Source organism: Cebidichthys violaceus, unplaced genomic scaffold, assembly GCF_023349555.1.
Source record: "Cebidichthys violaceus isolate CVI_PGR_0920_01 unplaced genomic scaffold, fCebVio1.0.p SCAF_8, whole genome shotgun sequence".
NCBI lineage: Eukaryota > Metazoa > Chordata > Actinopteri > Perciformes > Stichaeidae > Cebidichthys > Cebidichthys violaceus.
In genome coordinates, this window is record NW_027176964.1 from 9,356,280 (window position 1) to 9,373,131 (window position 16,852).

The 16,852-nt window shown below is 42.6% G+C and overlaps 1 protein-coding gene across 1 annotated transcript in view; it reads left to right on the forward strand.

Annotated features, from left to right (window-relative positions):
- gpc1b (glypican 1b) overlaps positions 1–16,852 on the forward strand; it is a 64,297-nt gene that overhangs the window by 25,318 nt on the left and 22,127 nt on the right. The window contains exon 3 of the mRNA XM_068737817.1: positions 9,411–9,569. Within this exon, the coding sequence (XP_068593918.1) occupies positions 9,411–9,569 (159 nt within the window). The remainder of the gene's footprint in view (positions 1–9,410; positions 9,570–16,852) is intronic.

The following is a 16,852-nucleotide window of genomic DNA, read 5'->3' on the forward strand; positions in this document are numbered from 1 at the left end:
GGATTATAGCCGGTTGAATTCATAGTGAAAATAATTAGTTGAAGGTCACTAAATCATTCGGTTCCAAACCCTTTTCCCTTCTTTGCCCTTCCCAGGGTTTGTTCTCTCTTTATCTTTCTTAGTGCATCTTTGGTTCCTTTGTGAAAGCGTTTCATCCTCTCTGCTTTTTCCTTCACACCGCCCCGGCTCTTTTATGTGCTCACCTTCCCATTTTTCTCCTACGTACGTCTCTCTCAGCTGCATCACCCACCAGCCTCTGTGTCCGTGTCTCTGACTCAGTCCTGGCTGAATGTGTTTGGAGCTCTTGTTGCTTTGACAGGCCCTGACAACAGCAGGTCAGCTTCTATCTATCAGCCTCTCCACCTCTCAGCAGCACAAGGCCGAGTGGAACTGGCTCCTTTGTTTGTTCTTTCACCGTCAGGAGAGAGCCCTGCCACAAAGTTAAGCTTGCACACTTGTAGGAGTCAAGCCATGAGCTCTTTCTTACACACACACACACACACACACACACACACACACACACACACACACACACACACACACACACACACACACGGACAAATACCTGCAAACAGGCACAGGCTCTGTGCTGTTTCTTGCGCTGTCTCACCCCTTTCACGCATACAATTGGGGCAATTTTACATGTCAACATCAGTCTTGAAAAGGAACTCGTAGTGTTTTTTCCCCAAATGTTGCTCTGGTAATTTGCCTACTCAGGACCTTGAAATATGTCTAAACTCTTGACTATGTGGCTCTTTAGCTGCTAAATGGCTGTTAAATGTTTGATAGGTACAATTCTCTTTTACATGGAGTGTTGACAGAATAGCTGAAGGGGGGGGCCTTTTCCCCACCGCCACCAATGGTCAGCAATCAAGCTGCAGAGATAAACATAAAATAAATAACAAATAAAAAAATAAATTCATCAATTAGGCAAACTCTGAGAACAGACAATGCTCATTTTTTATGTTGTCATTATTTTTGCAATTCGGCCTGCTGCGTTGTTGCATCCAAATCTATTCCCGACAGTTTTGTGCTCCGTGAGAAAACTGTGAATGTCAAAAAGTCTGACTGTCTCATGGATGTTTGAAGTCAGCAATGTTACAGGTTTATTATGTGAAAAGGGCTTCTGTCATTCCCTCCTCATCCTCCCTCATCTCCAAGAGTTTTTGTAGACTTGGTTGCGTGCAGTTTCACGGGAGGCAGGAGCGCCCAGTCCACGTCATGTGACAGGATGTTCTGCCTCATGTGTGTCAACTGTTGACGCTTCCTGTCAAAGGCCTTTGCTGGATCGTCAGTGGAAAACTCACCCACAAACACACACACACACACACACACACACACACACACACACACACACACACACACACACACACACACACACACACACGCACATACACACTCCAAACCAACACTCCACATTCTTCCACACACAGAAATGAGGTCAGCTCTCTGCTCCTTTTATTTTGAGGTGGCCTACAATACAGTATGTCTAAGATATGGTTCGGATACACATCAGCAGGATAACTTTCTTGAGAGTAACTTTTTCACTGCCTTTTTCCTCTCCGTCTCCCTTTTTTTTTTTGAGATTCGGTAAGTCAGTAAAAACACAGACGAGCTCAAGTTAAGACATGCCTGTGACAGGCAGGGTGGGTTATTGAGTGTAACTACAGTGTGTGTCTGTACATTATTCTGTTGGATGTGTTATTCTTGTTAAGTCTGAGTAAATTACATTCTGCTGCATTCCAGGTCAGTCTGAATTAATCTCAGTCAACAGAGAAGTGAACAAAAAAAAATAAATGGTGGGAATGGAATGAAAAGAGTGGCGATGACACTGAAAAAGGCCAGGACATGAACGGGCAAGTTGGCAGGCTGGTTTGGAAGCTACAAAACCACATCAGCCTCCTTGACAGCACTGTGACTATACCTGCTAAGTGAATGGGACAGGCCACTGCCACCATTCAAAGCAGCTGGCTCTCGCACTCTGTGTTTATCCTGAGCCGGAAGGAGAAGGAGAAGGAGGAGGTGGGACGAAGAGGAAATGCAGTTGTGTGCAGAGTGTGTGTGCATGTCACTCTGTGCCTGTCTTATCAGAGTGGGCAGTCAAACATGTTTATAAGGGCTACAGCTTCCTCATTCCAAAAACCTGTTGTAATCCATCTTCAGATCCCACAGGTTCTGTCCGACCCAGCGCAAATGTTGCATCTTAACAATCGTTTAATGTTGCGCATAGTTCTCTACTTATCAGTGGGCCTTTAGTTAAGTATTAGTTTAGGTCGTCTCTCTTGCTCGCCCCCTCACATTCTCTTTCTCTCGTCTAACGTTAGTAATTGCAGTCGCTAATCCATTTCAGTATGTAAACAATGACACTATCACTGTTGTTCTCCATTCTGATGTTCCAGCATCTGGTTCACATCTGTTACTATGAGAGATGATATAAACAGGGACACAATTCATAATAATTTTAGTCACTTTTGGGTTCCTCATACTGAAACTATTTGGTTTTTACTTTCAAAAGGTCGCACCTTCTGAACAAGACTTATTAAAGAGCTGAATAATGGTATTAGCATTTCTTTAACATTGCAATATACGTGTTGTATTTTTCCTTTGGGATAGGGCATTAACTGAATTGTGCATTAACATGAGCACAGTTATGATAACAATTAAACAAACTTGTAAGTGGTCATAAACATATTTAGGAGCAACATCCCGTCTCATCCCGTCCTTTCCTTTGCTATACCCTGCTTCCCCTACTTTTCTCCATTTTTCTGCTCCATTTGTTAACATAGACTGACCACTGAGTTCAACACAGCCAGAGCTATTGAACTCTAACCAAGTAATCTTCTCTCCAGTGCCCACATCATTACATTATTCCTTTAGTCATTCCAGGCCATTAACATGAGTCTGATTCAAGTCAAGTGAGCATCTTGTTTAGGGTGACAGTTGAGAGCAATATTCACTGGCTGCTCAGGTAGTCAGTTAGAAAGTGTGGGCGCTTGAAGAAGGCAGCATGGAGATCAGCCGGCCTCAGTAGTTATGTGTTATTAATGTGTTGTGCGGCCGCCGCCTCGTCTGGCTCGAGGAAGCTATTTATGTGACTTTCTGGTTGGCTCACATTACCAGACTGGTGAGCATTGAGGGTCTAGGTTAAAGCCTGGGTCGCCCGTAGGTCGCTTTGTGTGTGTGTGTGTGTGTGTGTGTGTGTGTGTGTGTGTGTGTGTGTGATAGCTAGGCGGGTGGTAGCTGTTATTCAGCCTGTATTAAGCATTTGTTTGTTCGGCATGTGAAATGTCAGTGTGCACAGTTGGTGGATGAGACGTAAAGCTCAGTTGCCAAATAGCCCTGTTACTTTTCACCTGTTTAAACCCTAATCCACTGCTCAAGTGTGGGTGTGTGAGCCTGTGCGTGATTCCTGGTGTCCATGAGTGTTTTCCTTGGCACTGGCAATAATCCACCTCGCTGTGGACACACACACGCACATACTCTCATCAATGGCTGGATTAGGCTGCTAATCTCTCAGATCCCACAGCATGTGTACACACGCATGCATGCATGCATGTGTGCAAATACACACACACACACACACACACACACACACACACACACACACACACACACACACACACTGTACACTGTGGTTTGAAACAGTTGAAACAGTGTCAGTTATGCAACGGCAATCTTAACCAGGAGCCATTCGTGTCAGCATATGAGCGCGGTCACAGTTATACCATTTTGTCAAATGTGCCTCAGAAGAAAAGTATGGAGATTTACCAACTGTTAACATGTAATGCGCCCTAAATTCCTCTATGCATACTTCTCCAAAGCTTTAGTGCCAGCAGTGTCAAAAATACAGCCAGAACTGTTGGCTAGTTTGGTTCACTGTGAAGTCGAGCATATGACTGTGGTCGTATTAATAAAATGCTTGCTACAATGCATAAAGAGTGAGGTTTGCCGGTCGGGTCGAGTTCAGGTTGTGTGTTTAGTCTAAAAAAAAAAAAAAAGAAAAGAAAAATGGGTCGATCGGGGCCAAGAAATGATTTGAATGCTCGGTTCAACAGATGCCCACTGTGCCACTGTGCTCATGCTGATTAGGGGCTTGATTATTGAGCTCTTTTGTGTATTTGCAAGATTAAGCCGAATTCAATACACTGGTTAACTCTAGGTAACATGCAATCCTCTTTTATCCTGACAATCTTTCCCCCAATGTTGAACCCAAGAACAGTTAACACACAGTGGTCAGGGTGTAGAATGCAAGAAAGAGCAGATAAAAAAAAAGTCATATGTGTCCATAGGTCTAACAGTCTAGACAATGTTTATGTATAGACAGTCACACCTATGAGCAATGGGCATTTTCTCTGAAACGCCAGTCTACTTGAGCTGTGTGCATGTTTCCCTGCATTAGCATTGTGCAAACTCAATGAAAAACAGACAACTCCAGTGTTAACTCTAGTGTTAACTATTGTGCCACTGTGGTAATTGTTGTCATCTTAAAAATGAATTAAATACACACTGTGCTTTAAGGCTTTAAGCTTCAGCAGACAGCAATGAGAAAAAAAAAAAGAATTTTCTATATTCCAATTTTCCACCTTACCAACGTGAAGGACAAAGAAACTGAGGTTTTGAATAAGCTGTGCACACATGAGGGCATGCTTAAAACCCTCCATGAACACACTGAATAGTCAAAGTCTGAATTGCCCAGCTCAATCAGCATAACACCTGCACAGGTTAACATTTTCTGAATTGACGAAACTAAATTTGTCACAGGCGTGAAATTGTCTGAAAGGACAAAATAAAGAGCAACAATGGCTGCGCATTATGTTGTGAGACGGTGTTTATTTATTCTTATCTTGGTTTTTAGTACCCCTGGACCAGAAAGAAACAAACTTAAATGCTAAATAGTGACACAGCAACATGACTGAACAAGGCCAGCATTTTGACTCCTCCTGTTTTGTTCACAGACTCTCAGACAAATGACAGAGATGCTTTGGCTTTGAGTCATTCTTAATTTCCTGTTGCCCTCTCCTCTCTCTGCGTTTCCCACCATCTCTAAAAGCCGCTGACTGTCAGTCTCTCTCATGCTTTATCACAGTGTGCACGACCCTATTCTGCCTTCCCAGATTACTGTTTAATAGGAGCCTTCCTCCCTGGTGAACAGTGATAAGCTAATGGTTAGGGAATTGCTCACCATTAAGCAGCCGTGTCCGTCAAAAGAAAAGGGAAAGAAACGGTGGGCGACTGTTATGGGGTGAATAGTTTCCCTAATTTTGCCCCCATGCATAGATTCATTGTTGGGTGGGTGGGTGGCTTATGAGTGTGTGTAATTTTAGGAGAGGCCAGATAATTGGCTTGCTTCCTCAGTGCTGATTGGCCTCCCAGAAAGTGACTGATTAATGCAGAACACCTACTCTGTCAATTTGAATATTCTTTAATAGATCTTTTAATTTTGAGCAGATCTTATTCATGTGTGGTTTTTGTTTTATTTCTATGGGCCAACTGCACAGTTTAAACTCTGCAATTCACCGTCTCTTGCGAGACATGAACAGTACTATTATTATGACCGTACATTTCAAGTTTATCATGCATTCCATGAAGTTTATTCAGAATGCAGGAACAATTCAGGCACAATAGAGACAGGAAATGGCGAGGGCAGGCTGGAAATTGGTTAAGGCAAGAGTAAATCTCTAATGTACGAGGAGTGGTCTTGTGGTATGTAATGAAAACATGTTTTTTTTTTAGCTATCTCTAAGAGCAGAAAATAGGATGTCTGGTATTGTAAGCACAGAAAATTGGACGTCTCAAGCATTAGCATTAGCTGCCCTCCCTGTTATGGCCCTTTTAGATGCCCCTGTTGGAGCCTCCCACTAAAACAGCTTCTCTCCAGATTGAGCTGTCCTCCTCTGCTGATTACTCTAGTATCCTCTGGCTATTAGACTGAATGTGTGTGTGTGTGTGTGTGTGTGTGTGTGTGTGTGTGTGTGTGTGTGTGTGTGTGTGTGTGTGTGTGTGTGAAAGAGAGAGGGAGATAATGAACGAGTGTCAGTGTAAAAGCGAGAGCTATGTCTGGTTGTTAAGGATACATTTCCTCTTCACTTGATCGAAAGTGGCTTACTGTTGCTCTCGCCCAAATCGAGATACACACAGATTTACACCAACACACACACACACTGCAGTTTACTGAGTCAAATGGAGGGGAGACTGCCCTGTTTGTAACATTAGCCGACTGCTAGGTTAGCCAACTGGAAACGTAATGCTCTTTTACAGGTGACCTTTTCTGCTGTGCGGCAGATGTGTGTCCAGGACCTTGCGTTGCGTGTGTGTTTAAAACTGCACATGTACGTGTCCAATCAGCAGATGTTGTGAGTGTATGCGGAAAACCACTACATTTTTTATTAATATATGAAATGGACCCTTTGAAGAGGTTGTTCCTGCCTGGCTGCATGTGGAAGCCTCACACCTCCTACTATCCATGTGTGTGTGTGAGCGTATTGTGCTTTTAAGTGTGTATTGTTCTTTGCACAGATGTCCTTCAAATGGCAGGCAGCAAGCAGATTCCACTGGAAGAAATGGCCACAGGCCCGTAATACACATGGGCACTAAAACCAGTCCCAGGCATTTAAACGGCTGTCCCAGGGGCTGACGGATAGCTGCTGACCCCTGATAGCACTGTATGCCATTCCTCCATCAAGCTTCTTTCTCACTCTTCCTATCCTCCCTCCCTTTTTCCATTTCTTTGTCCTCTCGTCGTCACTCTCTCACCCCCTCATTCAATGTATTTGTCCTCTCACCGACACGCACAAATCACACAGACTTGCGCACAAGTGCCCTTCTCCAGGTCCACAAACTCTCTCTCTCTTACTCTCTCCCTTGGCGTGTGGATGGGTGACACCATGACCAGTGAGAGAGTGCTGAGAGATGCTCAATGTCACCTCCTCCTCCGATCCAGGCAGCCCGTCCTCCACTTTCGTGTTCAAAGAGGAAAATCGCCTTTAATTGCTTCTCTCGGTCAAGATGAGGCACTTAAAGGAAAGTTGCGGAAACTTGGTTGGCATATGATCAGTGAAGTACGTGGACACCCTCATTGACTGTAAAGTACAGCTGAGATCGCATAGCGGCTACGCAGCAGTGATTATCTCAGCCTACAACTACAGTGAATGAAGCTGAAATGCATGCTTGTAATCGTTGAGCCCACGCACGCCATTAAAGATGAAAGGGATGGGGATCAATCTTATCGATGGTGGCACTGTGCCTTCAGACTTGCCTCTCAGCGGAACCTTTACCAGGTGCATGCTAATAACAGCATGAGGAACATTAAATCATTAATCCTGTACATATGTGTGTTCACTGCATTTGTATATGCCTCTGTGCAGGCTATGTAAAGTACAGTTTTGGGACGATGATGCAGACATACAGTAAACCTGTCGAGACTTCCCAGTCACAATATTAGAATGTGTAAACTGCAAAGCTTTGATGATTAGATTGAGGCTTAGACCTAAGCCTATTCATTCTATTAATAAAGGAGAGAATAGGGCCAAAGGTCTTGGGATACTGTACATTTTATGTACATGTACATGAGAAAGCACTGTGTGTTTAGTATGTTGCAGACATATATGTTAATTTTCTTTTATGTGTATTTTAATGTGTAAGTCAAAACCTGAAAGGTTTAAAATGTTGCAGCAAACATAGGTTTAGTCACTGTGTTGTTATTATTATTGTGCTCTTGAAATGTATGACAATGGCCTGGAAACCTCCATATTATCTTTTTGTATTTGCATCAGATTTGTCATGGCTGTGACACTGAAAAGCAGAAGATAGAAAAATCTAAAAATAATTCCAAGTTAGATACTGATCAAATGCAGTAAGTCGCCATATTCCCTAATTATTCACAAGATTAGACAAACCAGACACGATGGTTAAGTTTAGGGTCTGTATGCGTGTGTAGATCTGAGTGAACCAACAGAGAGGCAGTTAGAATGCTCGTCACTGCAGGGCCTTTGGGTGGGAGGGTGGACTCAGTGAGATTCAGTTTGGTGTTTCTTCCATGGAGGGAGTAATACAATCAGGATGGAAATACTACAACCTGCACTCTATCTATAAACACTGCTTAACGCAAAGTGCAACCAGTGGCACGCTGATATCAAATAACAATGGAGATGTTGGCTTTTGTAATACAGACTATGGACAAGTCAGTCACACAAACTGTTAGTCTTCTTATCACCTGTAAATGTAGCACTCCTACTTGAACCAGGCATCCTATGATCACATATGATTCTGATAGTAGGGGTTAGCGGTTATCAAGCCTCTGCGGTTTAAGAAATTCTTATCAACTGTGTGACGGACAGTTGATTAAATGGACTATAGGGCTAGGGTGACACAACAATTAGATGCTCCTTAATATTTATTCAGACTTACTCCCTCATATGAACAACAGCACGAGAGCAAAAATGGCCAAAAAAATGGTTGCCATCCTATCTGCATACTTGCTACAGCCATTTTGATGTTTGTCCGTACTCTTTTGTCTCTGAGCATGCATCAGAAGCTTTAATTAATAATTTCATATTAAGAAGAAAGAAGTGTTCTATTGACTTTAGAAGTCTAACAGAATCCTTCTTTCCTGATTCCCACCACATCTCAATGTGATTCGTTGTGCCCTGCTCTACATAGTGCCTTGTTTTTACAATCCTTGTGTGCTTCTGTGTTTCCCATTGGATTCATATTATGTGTGTTGTTAGTTGCGTTGATGTGGAAGATGGTGTTTCCGTCTTACGTAATTTATTTATTTTTTCATTTCAGCTGCAGCTTGACTGCCGTTTTAACCAACTTTGACAGCCCTTGTTTAAATTCTTTCATATGGTATTTATTTGCGTGTGTGTATAATCACACACACATCCCGAGCTCACAGATCCTTTACACTCGCCTGAGTTTCTGTATCTGTGTGTGTCCGTGTGTGTGTCTGTGCACGCACATGTTTTCAAATGCATGCACGTGAATGTGTGTCAGGAATGCTCATTAAAATTGCATGGGAGATGATGCTGTACTCCTGCTCCAGTGCTCCCATTTCCACAGAGTTCTCCACATCTTGCCAGGTAATCAGGCGGGCGGACACATTCAGCCCTGCCACCTTGACTGCCAACAGGCTGGTTTTAAGGCCATAAAAACAGTCACTGCTGCTAATTCTCCCTCTCATGTTCATGTTCACCACAGAGTATTTTATACAGCAGCAACACAGGAACTATCAATCTCAGTTTTGTTGAGTGATGACTGAATTGAAGGAACCTGTAAATAATAATGCCATGTTTTTTGTCCCTGTTCTTCTCTGCTTTTCTTCATCCCCTATTTTTCTTCCTACTCCCCTGTCTGCCCCCCCACCCCCAACATCCTTTCTTCTCCTCTGCCTCCACCTGTCCTCCTTCTAGGGGAGCACCTGCGCATCTGCCCCCAGGGTTACACCTGCTGCACCAGTGGCATGGAGGACAACTTGGCCACGCTGAGCCGCAGGGAGATGGAGGGACTACTCAAAGAGGCCGGCCGATCCTTACAGACTTCACTCACTGGACAGTACAAGGCCTTCGATGGTGAGTTTGTGTATTCACGCTAGGTGTATGGCTGAGTGAGGGAATGAGACGGAGGGAGTCAAACTTTTTGACATATACTGTACAAGGACACAGTTTTCGGGTGGTTTGTTTTGTGTCAGTGTTGATAGAACAGTACCATTATCTTTCCGGCTGTGCTGTTTTCTTTTCACATACCCAGCCCACACAAAAGTGCAGACATACACCGACACACAGTCTGACAAGAAGTGTAAGAGATATGTTTTATCATAAGGTCCACTGATTGATTAAGAACATTGATCTACTGTCATGTTTCAACAGCAGAGGCTGGTAATGCCTCGCAGTAGTGTTGTCAGAATGCCAAGTCAATACTTGAGAGGACTTGATACATATATTCCTCAAATAAGGCTTTATTATTGGCAGAAATATGTCTCACTAGAAACTGAATTTAAATCATTTATATTTGAATTTCTGAACTTTATTAATTAAATAAAAACAAAATTGAATCACATAATTTGAAAATGAATTTATTTGTTTCCAATGAACTTGAAACTGAATGTAATATTATAAATATGAATTCAGTTGCTCTGTAACTGTATTTGATCCTCAACTCTACATACTTCCACATTCAGTTCTCATAATTCAAATTCATTTTACTGAGACACACATCCGGTCGTTGAGGAAGAGCAATTGAGTGCAGCTTTGCAGAGCTCCGGTCCCTGTACGCTTTGATAGTTTGTTTATTGGATTAAATCCAAAGTAGAAACAAGAAAAAGGACTCATATTTTCATTTCATCTAACATACGACCACTGCAGGAGAGAGAGGAGAGCAGGCAACAGCTCCGGAGGCGGACCTTCACTTTGAGGCTGTGTCTCATCACACATTGCAGTTCCTATTTTAAATTATGTTAACATTTTCCAGTGTTGTGATAACGTATGTAGAGCAAGAGTCTGAATGACTAAATCTACAAACCATAGCAAAGTGTTGTTTTAGCGCTTAATAATACGAACTGAAATCAGGACTTATTTGCAGTGCTCCGAGTGTGGGTGAAGAAAAATGAGAGAGACAAAGAAAGAGAGAGAGGAGAGAGGGATTTTCAATCTTAGCACATTGGCGCACCAAGGCAATTATTTGTGTCTAATGACCTGCTCCAGTTAATAGAAGGGTGTCTCTGTGCTCCGCTTGTTCCCCTCGGCCAGTCGGTGACAATGGATCTGTCAGCCGGGGCTCTGAGTTTGGCTAGTTAGCCTGACCTTTTCAGATCACAGTGATTAGTTGCAGAGTGACATTTCTTTACTCTTCTTCTATTGCTGTCCTGCTTTCTCATAGTCCCGCCCTATCACCCCGGTGGGCAGTTGGCTGTGCCAAAGGGATACAGTCATCCTGCCAAGTACAAACATAAACATACAGACACACACACACACACACACACACACACACACACACACACACACACACACATACACACACAAACCTGGCCAGGACATACATGTTATCTCCAAGTTAGATTATGTCATCCTACAATTCTTGAGCTTTCCCAATTTTTCAGGAAAACACCTCATTTAGCACAGCATGCCTGTAAACAACAGACTACAGACACACATTTTCAAGCAGCACTCAGCTCCAACCTCTAAACATTCTAATGATGTGCATCCAAAAACTCGTAGTTCAATACACAGAGACACACAACACCATCATGGTAACTTGCGTTGCCTCAGAATGAAGTCATTTGTAGCATTTTTTTGTTCCTGTGTGCTCAGAGTTTATGTTTTTGTGTTGCCCGTCCGTCCATTCTAATGAACCTGATATCTTTGGAACTCCTCAAGGGAATTTCTTCAAATTTCAGCACAAACATCCACAACCACATCCACATCCTCCCCTTCGTCACTGCCTCCACGCTGTCCAGTTCCAACATGATCACCTAGCTGGCCTTCCTTAACAGCTCGTTGAGTCGCTGGCCTCCAAGCCTTGATGCCACCTGCCAGGCGGCACGCCACCAAGTCTCCAAGTAAAGACAACAGTCACTGGAAATTATTCGCTGGAATCATACATCTCAATCTAGTCATAGCTTCCATTTTGCCATAAAAATACAATTAATACCTTTTATTGAATCTCTTCAAAGTCTTCACTGCATATACAGTATTATAAGAGTCTGCACAGACATGGATGTAAACTGCTACTTGACTGGTTGGCGGAGGCATACAACCGGGAGGCGGTAAATCTACCGCCTAAAGTCTCTGTTTTTTGTGTCTCCTTATCTCACCCCAATCAGCATCAGAAGGGGATGGCAGAGCTGACAGAGGGAGGAGAGAAATATATGTGTGCTGAGACCTTGAGGTCTTAAAACCATCTGGTTTTGACTGTGTCCTCGGAAGGCAAGAGCTGAGCGATAGACTGGGGTTAATTGTACCATAACACGTTACATTTGCTGCCACATGATCGGAGAAATTTTGTGAGGATCCACCCATTCTTACAAAAGACATCCTCTTGTTATCCTCAGCTGTGGAAAAGTGAAAAGGTCAAAGATGATGTACTTCTGTTTCAGGGTTTTATAAAAAAAAGTTACGACTTAACCATTTCAGAAGTAGTTTGGTTGTTGGATTTTATAAAAAATATTAAGTAAGGCTGTTATGGTTTAAAATAGGTGAAGATTAGATGATTCCAAACCACGTCCAGAGCAGAATTTCTTTAGGTTTTTTTTTATGGCTGAAAGCGAGTTCAGTGACATTGTACGATGCTGCCAGTCCCTGCACATCTGGCTATGTTTAGCAGGGTGTGGGCTAGCTAGCGCCATGTGGCTAAGTGTAGGGTGTTACTGTTCCAGGCAGACTTGGACTTTTTAGGTCCAGGGACTTTGGAAGAAGCCCCAACCAAGCCACAGATTAGAGGACCAGCATGCTCGCATAAAGCTGGCTCTGGGCCTGCGAGTGTGTAGCCTACGCTGTATGTATGTGAGCATGCAAATGTGTTTATATGCACGTGTTTGTAAGCTTGTGATTTAGTATGTGTCACAGTCGAGATTTGATGGGTATTTGTATACAGCATGTGTGTCCGTGGTTTGCACTTGGTAGCTTGGTAGTACTCCCAATCTCTTCACTGTCATGCATGCTGTGCAGAGAGGTACAAACTAAATATTATATCATGTTAAACAAATATACAGAATATAATGCAGAGGAGGAAAAAGGAGGGGGAAGGAGGGGACAGAATGAAACTGAGACGGATGGAAGGATAAAAGATCCAGAGAAAAGGGGACATGTCGTCAGAGCAAGAGAGAAGGTAAGAGATATACTGGTGGAAATAAAGAGTGGTAGCTAGAGAGAGAGTGGAAGGGATGAACGGAGAAAGAGAGATGGGGTTACATGTGAAAGTGAGAGGGAAAAGGTCAGAGAGGACACAGAGAGTGATGGCACCAAAGGGAGCTGCGTGTTAGATAGCAACCAGGTGTGTTAGACAGACGGAAGCCTTTAACCTGGCAGGTGGTGTTTGGCCTAATGGTGCCATCACTAGCATCTGATTCACTGTCTGTGTGTGTGTGTGTGTGTGTGTGTGTGTGTGTGTGTTCACTTGTACTGCTGCCACATAGAGCTTCATGCAAAAGCACATGTTTTTACTTTGTACAAAAGAATACTTATTTAGACTATATAATACCAAGATCAAAAGAAAAGACAATATTATTCACAAAAGTCATACATGTTACCTTTCAAATTTCTGATTTGGTTTGTACAGTATGTGAGTCCTGAAGGGTTCTGCTCACTGCTTACAAAACTTAAGGTCCTCGAACACCAGACTCGTGTCCGTGCCTTGATTGGACAAAAAGGTTAAATTGGGACAGAATTTTTCTATGCTTCTATTTGATTTCATCAGTCTTTTGATGTTAAGAAACAATTCATAGCGCATTTGTAGTGGCCAGTTGTCCAATAAATCCAAAACAAACATAAATCAAAGGCCCACTGACGCACCATGGGTTTGTGGTTCACGCAGACAAAAGAATGCATTGTCCATATGTATGAACAAAGGAACTCCTATCGCTGCCTCTCCTGCTCTGGTAAAATACCATAGGTCCACCCCGTGATTATCAAAAGAACAAGCTATCTTAATAAATCAAAAATATCTAACCTAAATAAGCAAAGATCTAGAATAATTAAACAATACTACTAATGAATCAAATAACTAAATATTAAAATCAAATAAATAACTCCTACAACATTATAACTCTGACTTGACTATTGACTAAACTATTTTGATATTTTTTCATGAAAAAAACTAAACATTCCATATCTTGGGGACGTTTAATACATCTAATGCTTTATTAAGACAATTCCAGCGTTTCTTTTCTTTCTGTTTTTTACTAGATGGATGAATATTTGGAAAAAGAGAGTGCGGGTCAAAGAAATTTAATTCTTAACTAGAGAGGCACCCATAGCGATACTGATATTGGATTTCGGTCCGTGAGACATACATTAATCAAACACTGGTACAGGATCAGTACTCGGTGTCAGCCAATACACAGAGCCCAGGTATCGGTATCTGTACCGGGACTGAACAAGTCGGACTGGTGCATCCCAACTCTTAACTCAGGTCTTAAATCTTCAACACACACACACACACACACACACATGCACATTCATGCACTGGCACACAGTATTTCTGAGCAGCCAAATACTTATTGGCCAGTGTTTTCCAGCCCATTTCATTCCAAGGCTGATCAGTGGTCATAGAGCTTAATCTGATTTGAAGATTATTGGCTGGCCGGTTTATGGGTACTCTCATTTCTAGATGACCAAGCAGGACTCGCTTATTTATTCATTTAAGTAGAGCTCTGAACATCTCCCCGCTGGACTGTTAAGTAATTCATCTCCTCCCGGGGAGACAGACTGAGGGGGAGCAATCCACGAGTATGACATCAAGCACTCTCAATTGTATCCTATCAGATTTAGGAAACGGGCCCTAAACTTGGATCAAAGGACAAGTCTGTGTCGCCATCAGCTGATAGCAAGCGGCAGCCTGCTGTATTCTTTTCAGTGAATAGTCTGGCAGCTCATCGGGAGTTCTGATACAGAGAAAACATTGTAATGCAATCCATATAAGAACAATTTGGTCATTTTCAAGTGAAAAGCCATGCATTTCTAGGTTAAAACTGGAATGCATTTGAGTATATGACTATATTTCAATATGTAGTTGAGATCCGATACACTGAAGTCCTCTGACACCTCTCAGTGTAAGGCAGAATAATTTAACAGCACCACAAACTACAGCCACCAAAAGGACGACTAATTGCTGCTAATACGCGTACAGATGCGGACACCACAGTCGCATAGTAGTTCAGTTTATGCTGTCCGCTACATGCTCAGCAGATCCCGAAGCTGCCACTCGTAGCGTAGTGGTCACAACACGTAGGCGGTAAACGGATGTCCGCACAGAGCCTGCACACACAACCTCTTGACGAAATTTGCATCAGGCAGATCCTAGCGGACCTTTGCGTACTCACGGACGTGGAAAATTATACTATGGCTTTAGCTAGTTGTACCCAATACTGATTGTTTTCAACCAAATGTAGGCCAGTTTGTTTTTTCTTTTCCCCTCCATATCACTAAACCAATGCTTACTTAGATTCGACACTGGTTTCACAGTCTGTACTGCAGTATTCCGACAATTAAGCAACAGATTTGATTCACTCCCACCTCCCGCCACCCCTCCTCTAATTTCCTGCTTTCAGGGTCACCTCTGATGATGTCATAAGAGACAAGGACATCTGCTCCCATTGTGGTGCTTGATTGGCTCATTTTATCTTCATGCAAATCACGTCGGCAGGGACCTGGAGTACACTGGCCTAATTATGCCAAACACATTACTCGCCAGGAGCGATGGTGCCTTGGAAAGATAAAATGAAAGAGAGAAAAAACAAGACGGCGGGAAAAAGGAAAGAGGAATTCGGTGTTAGAACGGATGGTTAGCAGTGGAAAGTAAGATGAGATGAGAGGGAAAAAGAGAACCAAATGATAGTGAGGGTCAGGAATGGTATGGAGTTTGGGAGGAAACAAGCAGCTGAAAAAGAGAACCAGATGGATAGAAAATAAAACAGGCATGGTTAAATGGTGCATACTGCTAGAAAGGGAAAGTCAGAGGAGAGAGAGTGAAATAAAAGCTTCCACAGAGAGCCTGTTGATAAATTACATGCATTATGTGATGTGTCGGCGTGTTTATTATGAGTGAGCTTTTAATAGCATCTAAATGCTGGCCAAGGGGCTTGCAGTGTTCTCGGGGCACAGCATGTGTGTGATAAGTGTTGTTATTGATGGAGAGTCAGACTGACACATAAACAGTCTAACTGCTCCCATATCATCTTTTGTACATTCAGGGCGCCCAGGACAGCAGTATTTGTTTTGTGCCTGTTGTGTGTATTTTTTTCATTGTCCTTGCACAGGTGGGGGAACTAACAAAGGGAAAGGCTGAGGATCCTGGGTACTTGCGGATGGGGAGTGGTTCTGGTCGAAAAAGTAGAGAGATCACAAAACCATGTGGGGCCAATGGGTGGGATACAGAGTACAGACTAGCCTTGCTGTGCCTGCAATATTGCAGCTCTGCCAGTCTCCCTTTCTTTCCTTCTCTTGAAGATCAAGTTACCTCAAATGTACAGGATATGTTTGGGATTATTTTTGGGAAAGTAGTTATAATAGCCATTTATAAAACAGATCAAATTTTTATTAATAATTCCTTAACAATGAGGGATACTATGGAAACAGGATTCCTTGCTTGAAGAGTTCTATCTATATTGTTCACATCTGTAGGCAAAAAAAATATTATTTTCAGCAATTGTAATTTTTATGCCAAAGTTTCACAAGTTTCATGCATGGCCAAAATGCCTCTTGTATACATTGTGTACTTTTAACCAAGTGCAGGTGTCAGTTCAAGCCAACCTGAAAAACGTGATGGCATTTAGCTTACAGGTGGCAACATGATGAAGTTAAATGGCTGTAATTCAGTAGTCCTGAGTCTGAGTCACGCAAATGTTGCACAATTCATTCTTGTACAAACGCCTCATATTCCCAGACAGGATTTGGATATTCCCCAAATGTCATGGCAGCCACCAGACAATCAACATGATTGTGTATTTTGATGCAGATCAGATCCAGATGCAGCTTAAAATGTTCCATCATTAAAATAACAAATTTAGAGCAGTGTACAGGCTTGGCAGAGGTACTGTACGTGCTCTCTGAGTACTTTCTAGTTTTATTTTTTTATGCACCGATGACACCTGTTTTTCTCCTCCTCCTTTTGGCATGTGTCTCATCTTTTGCTCTTTGTC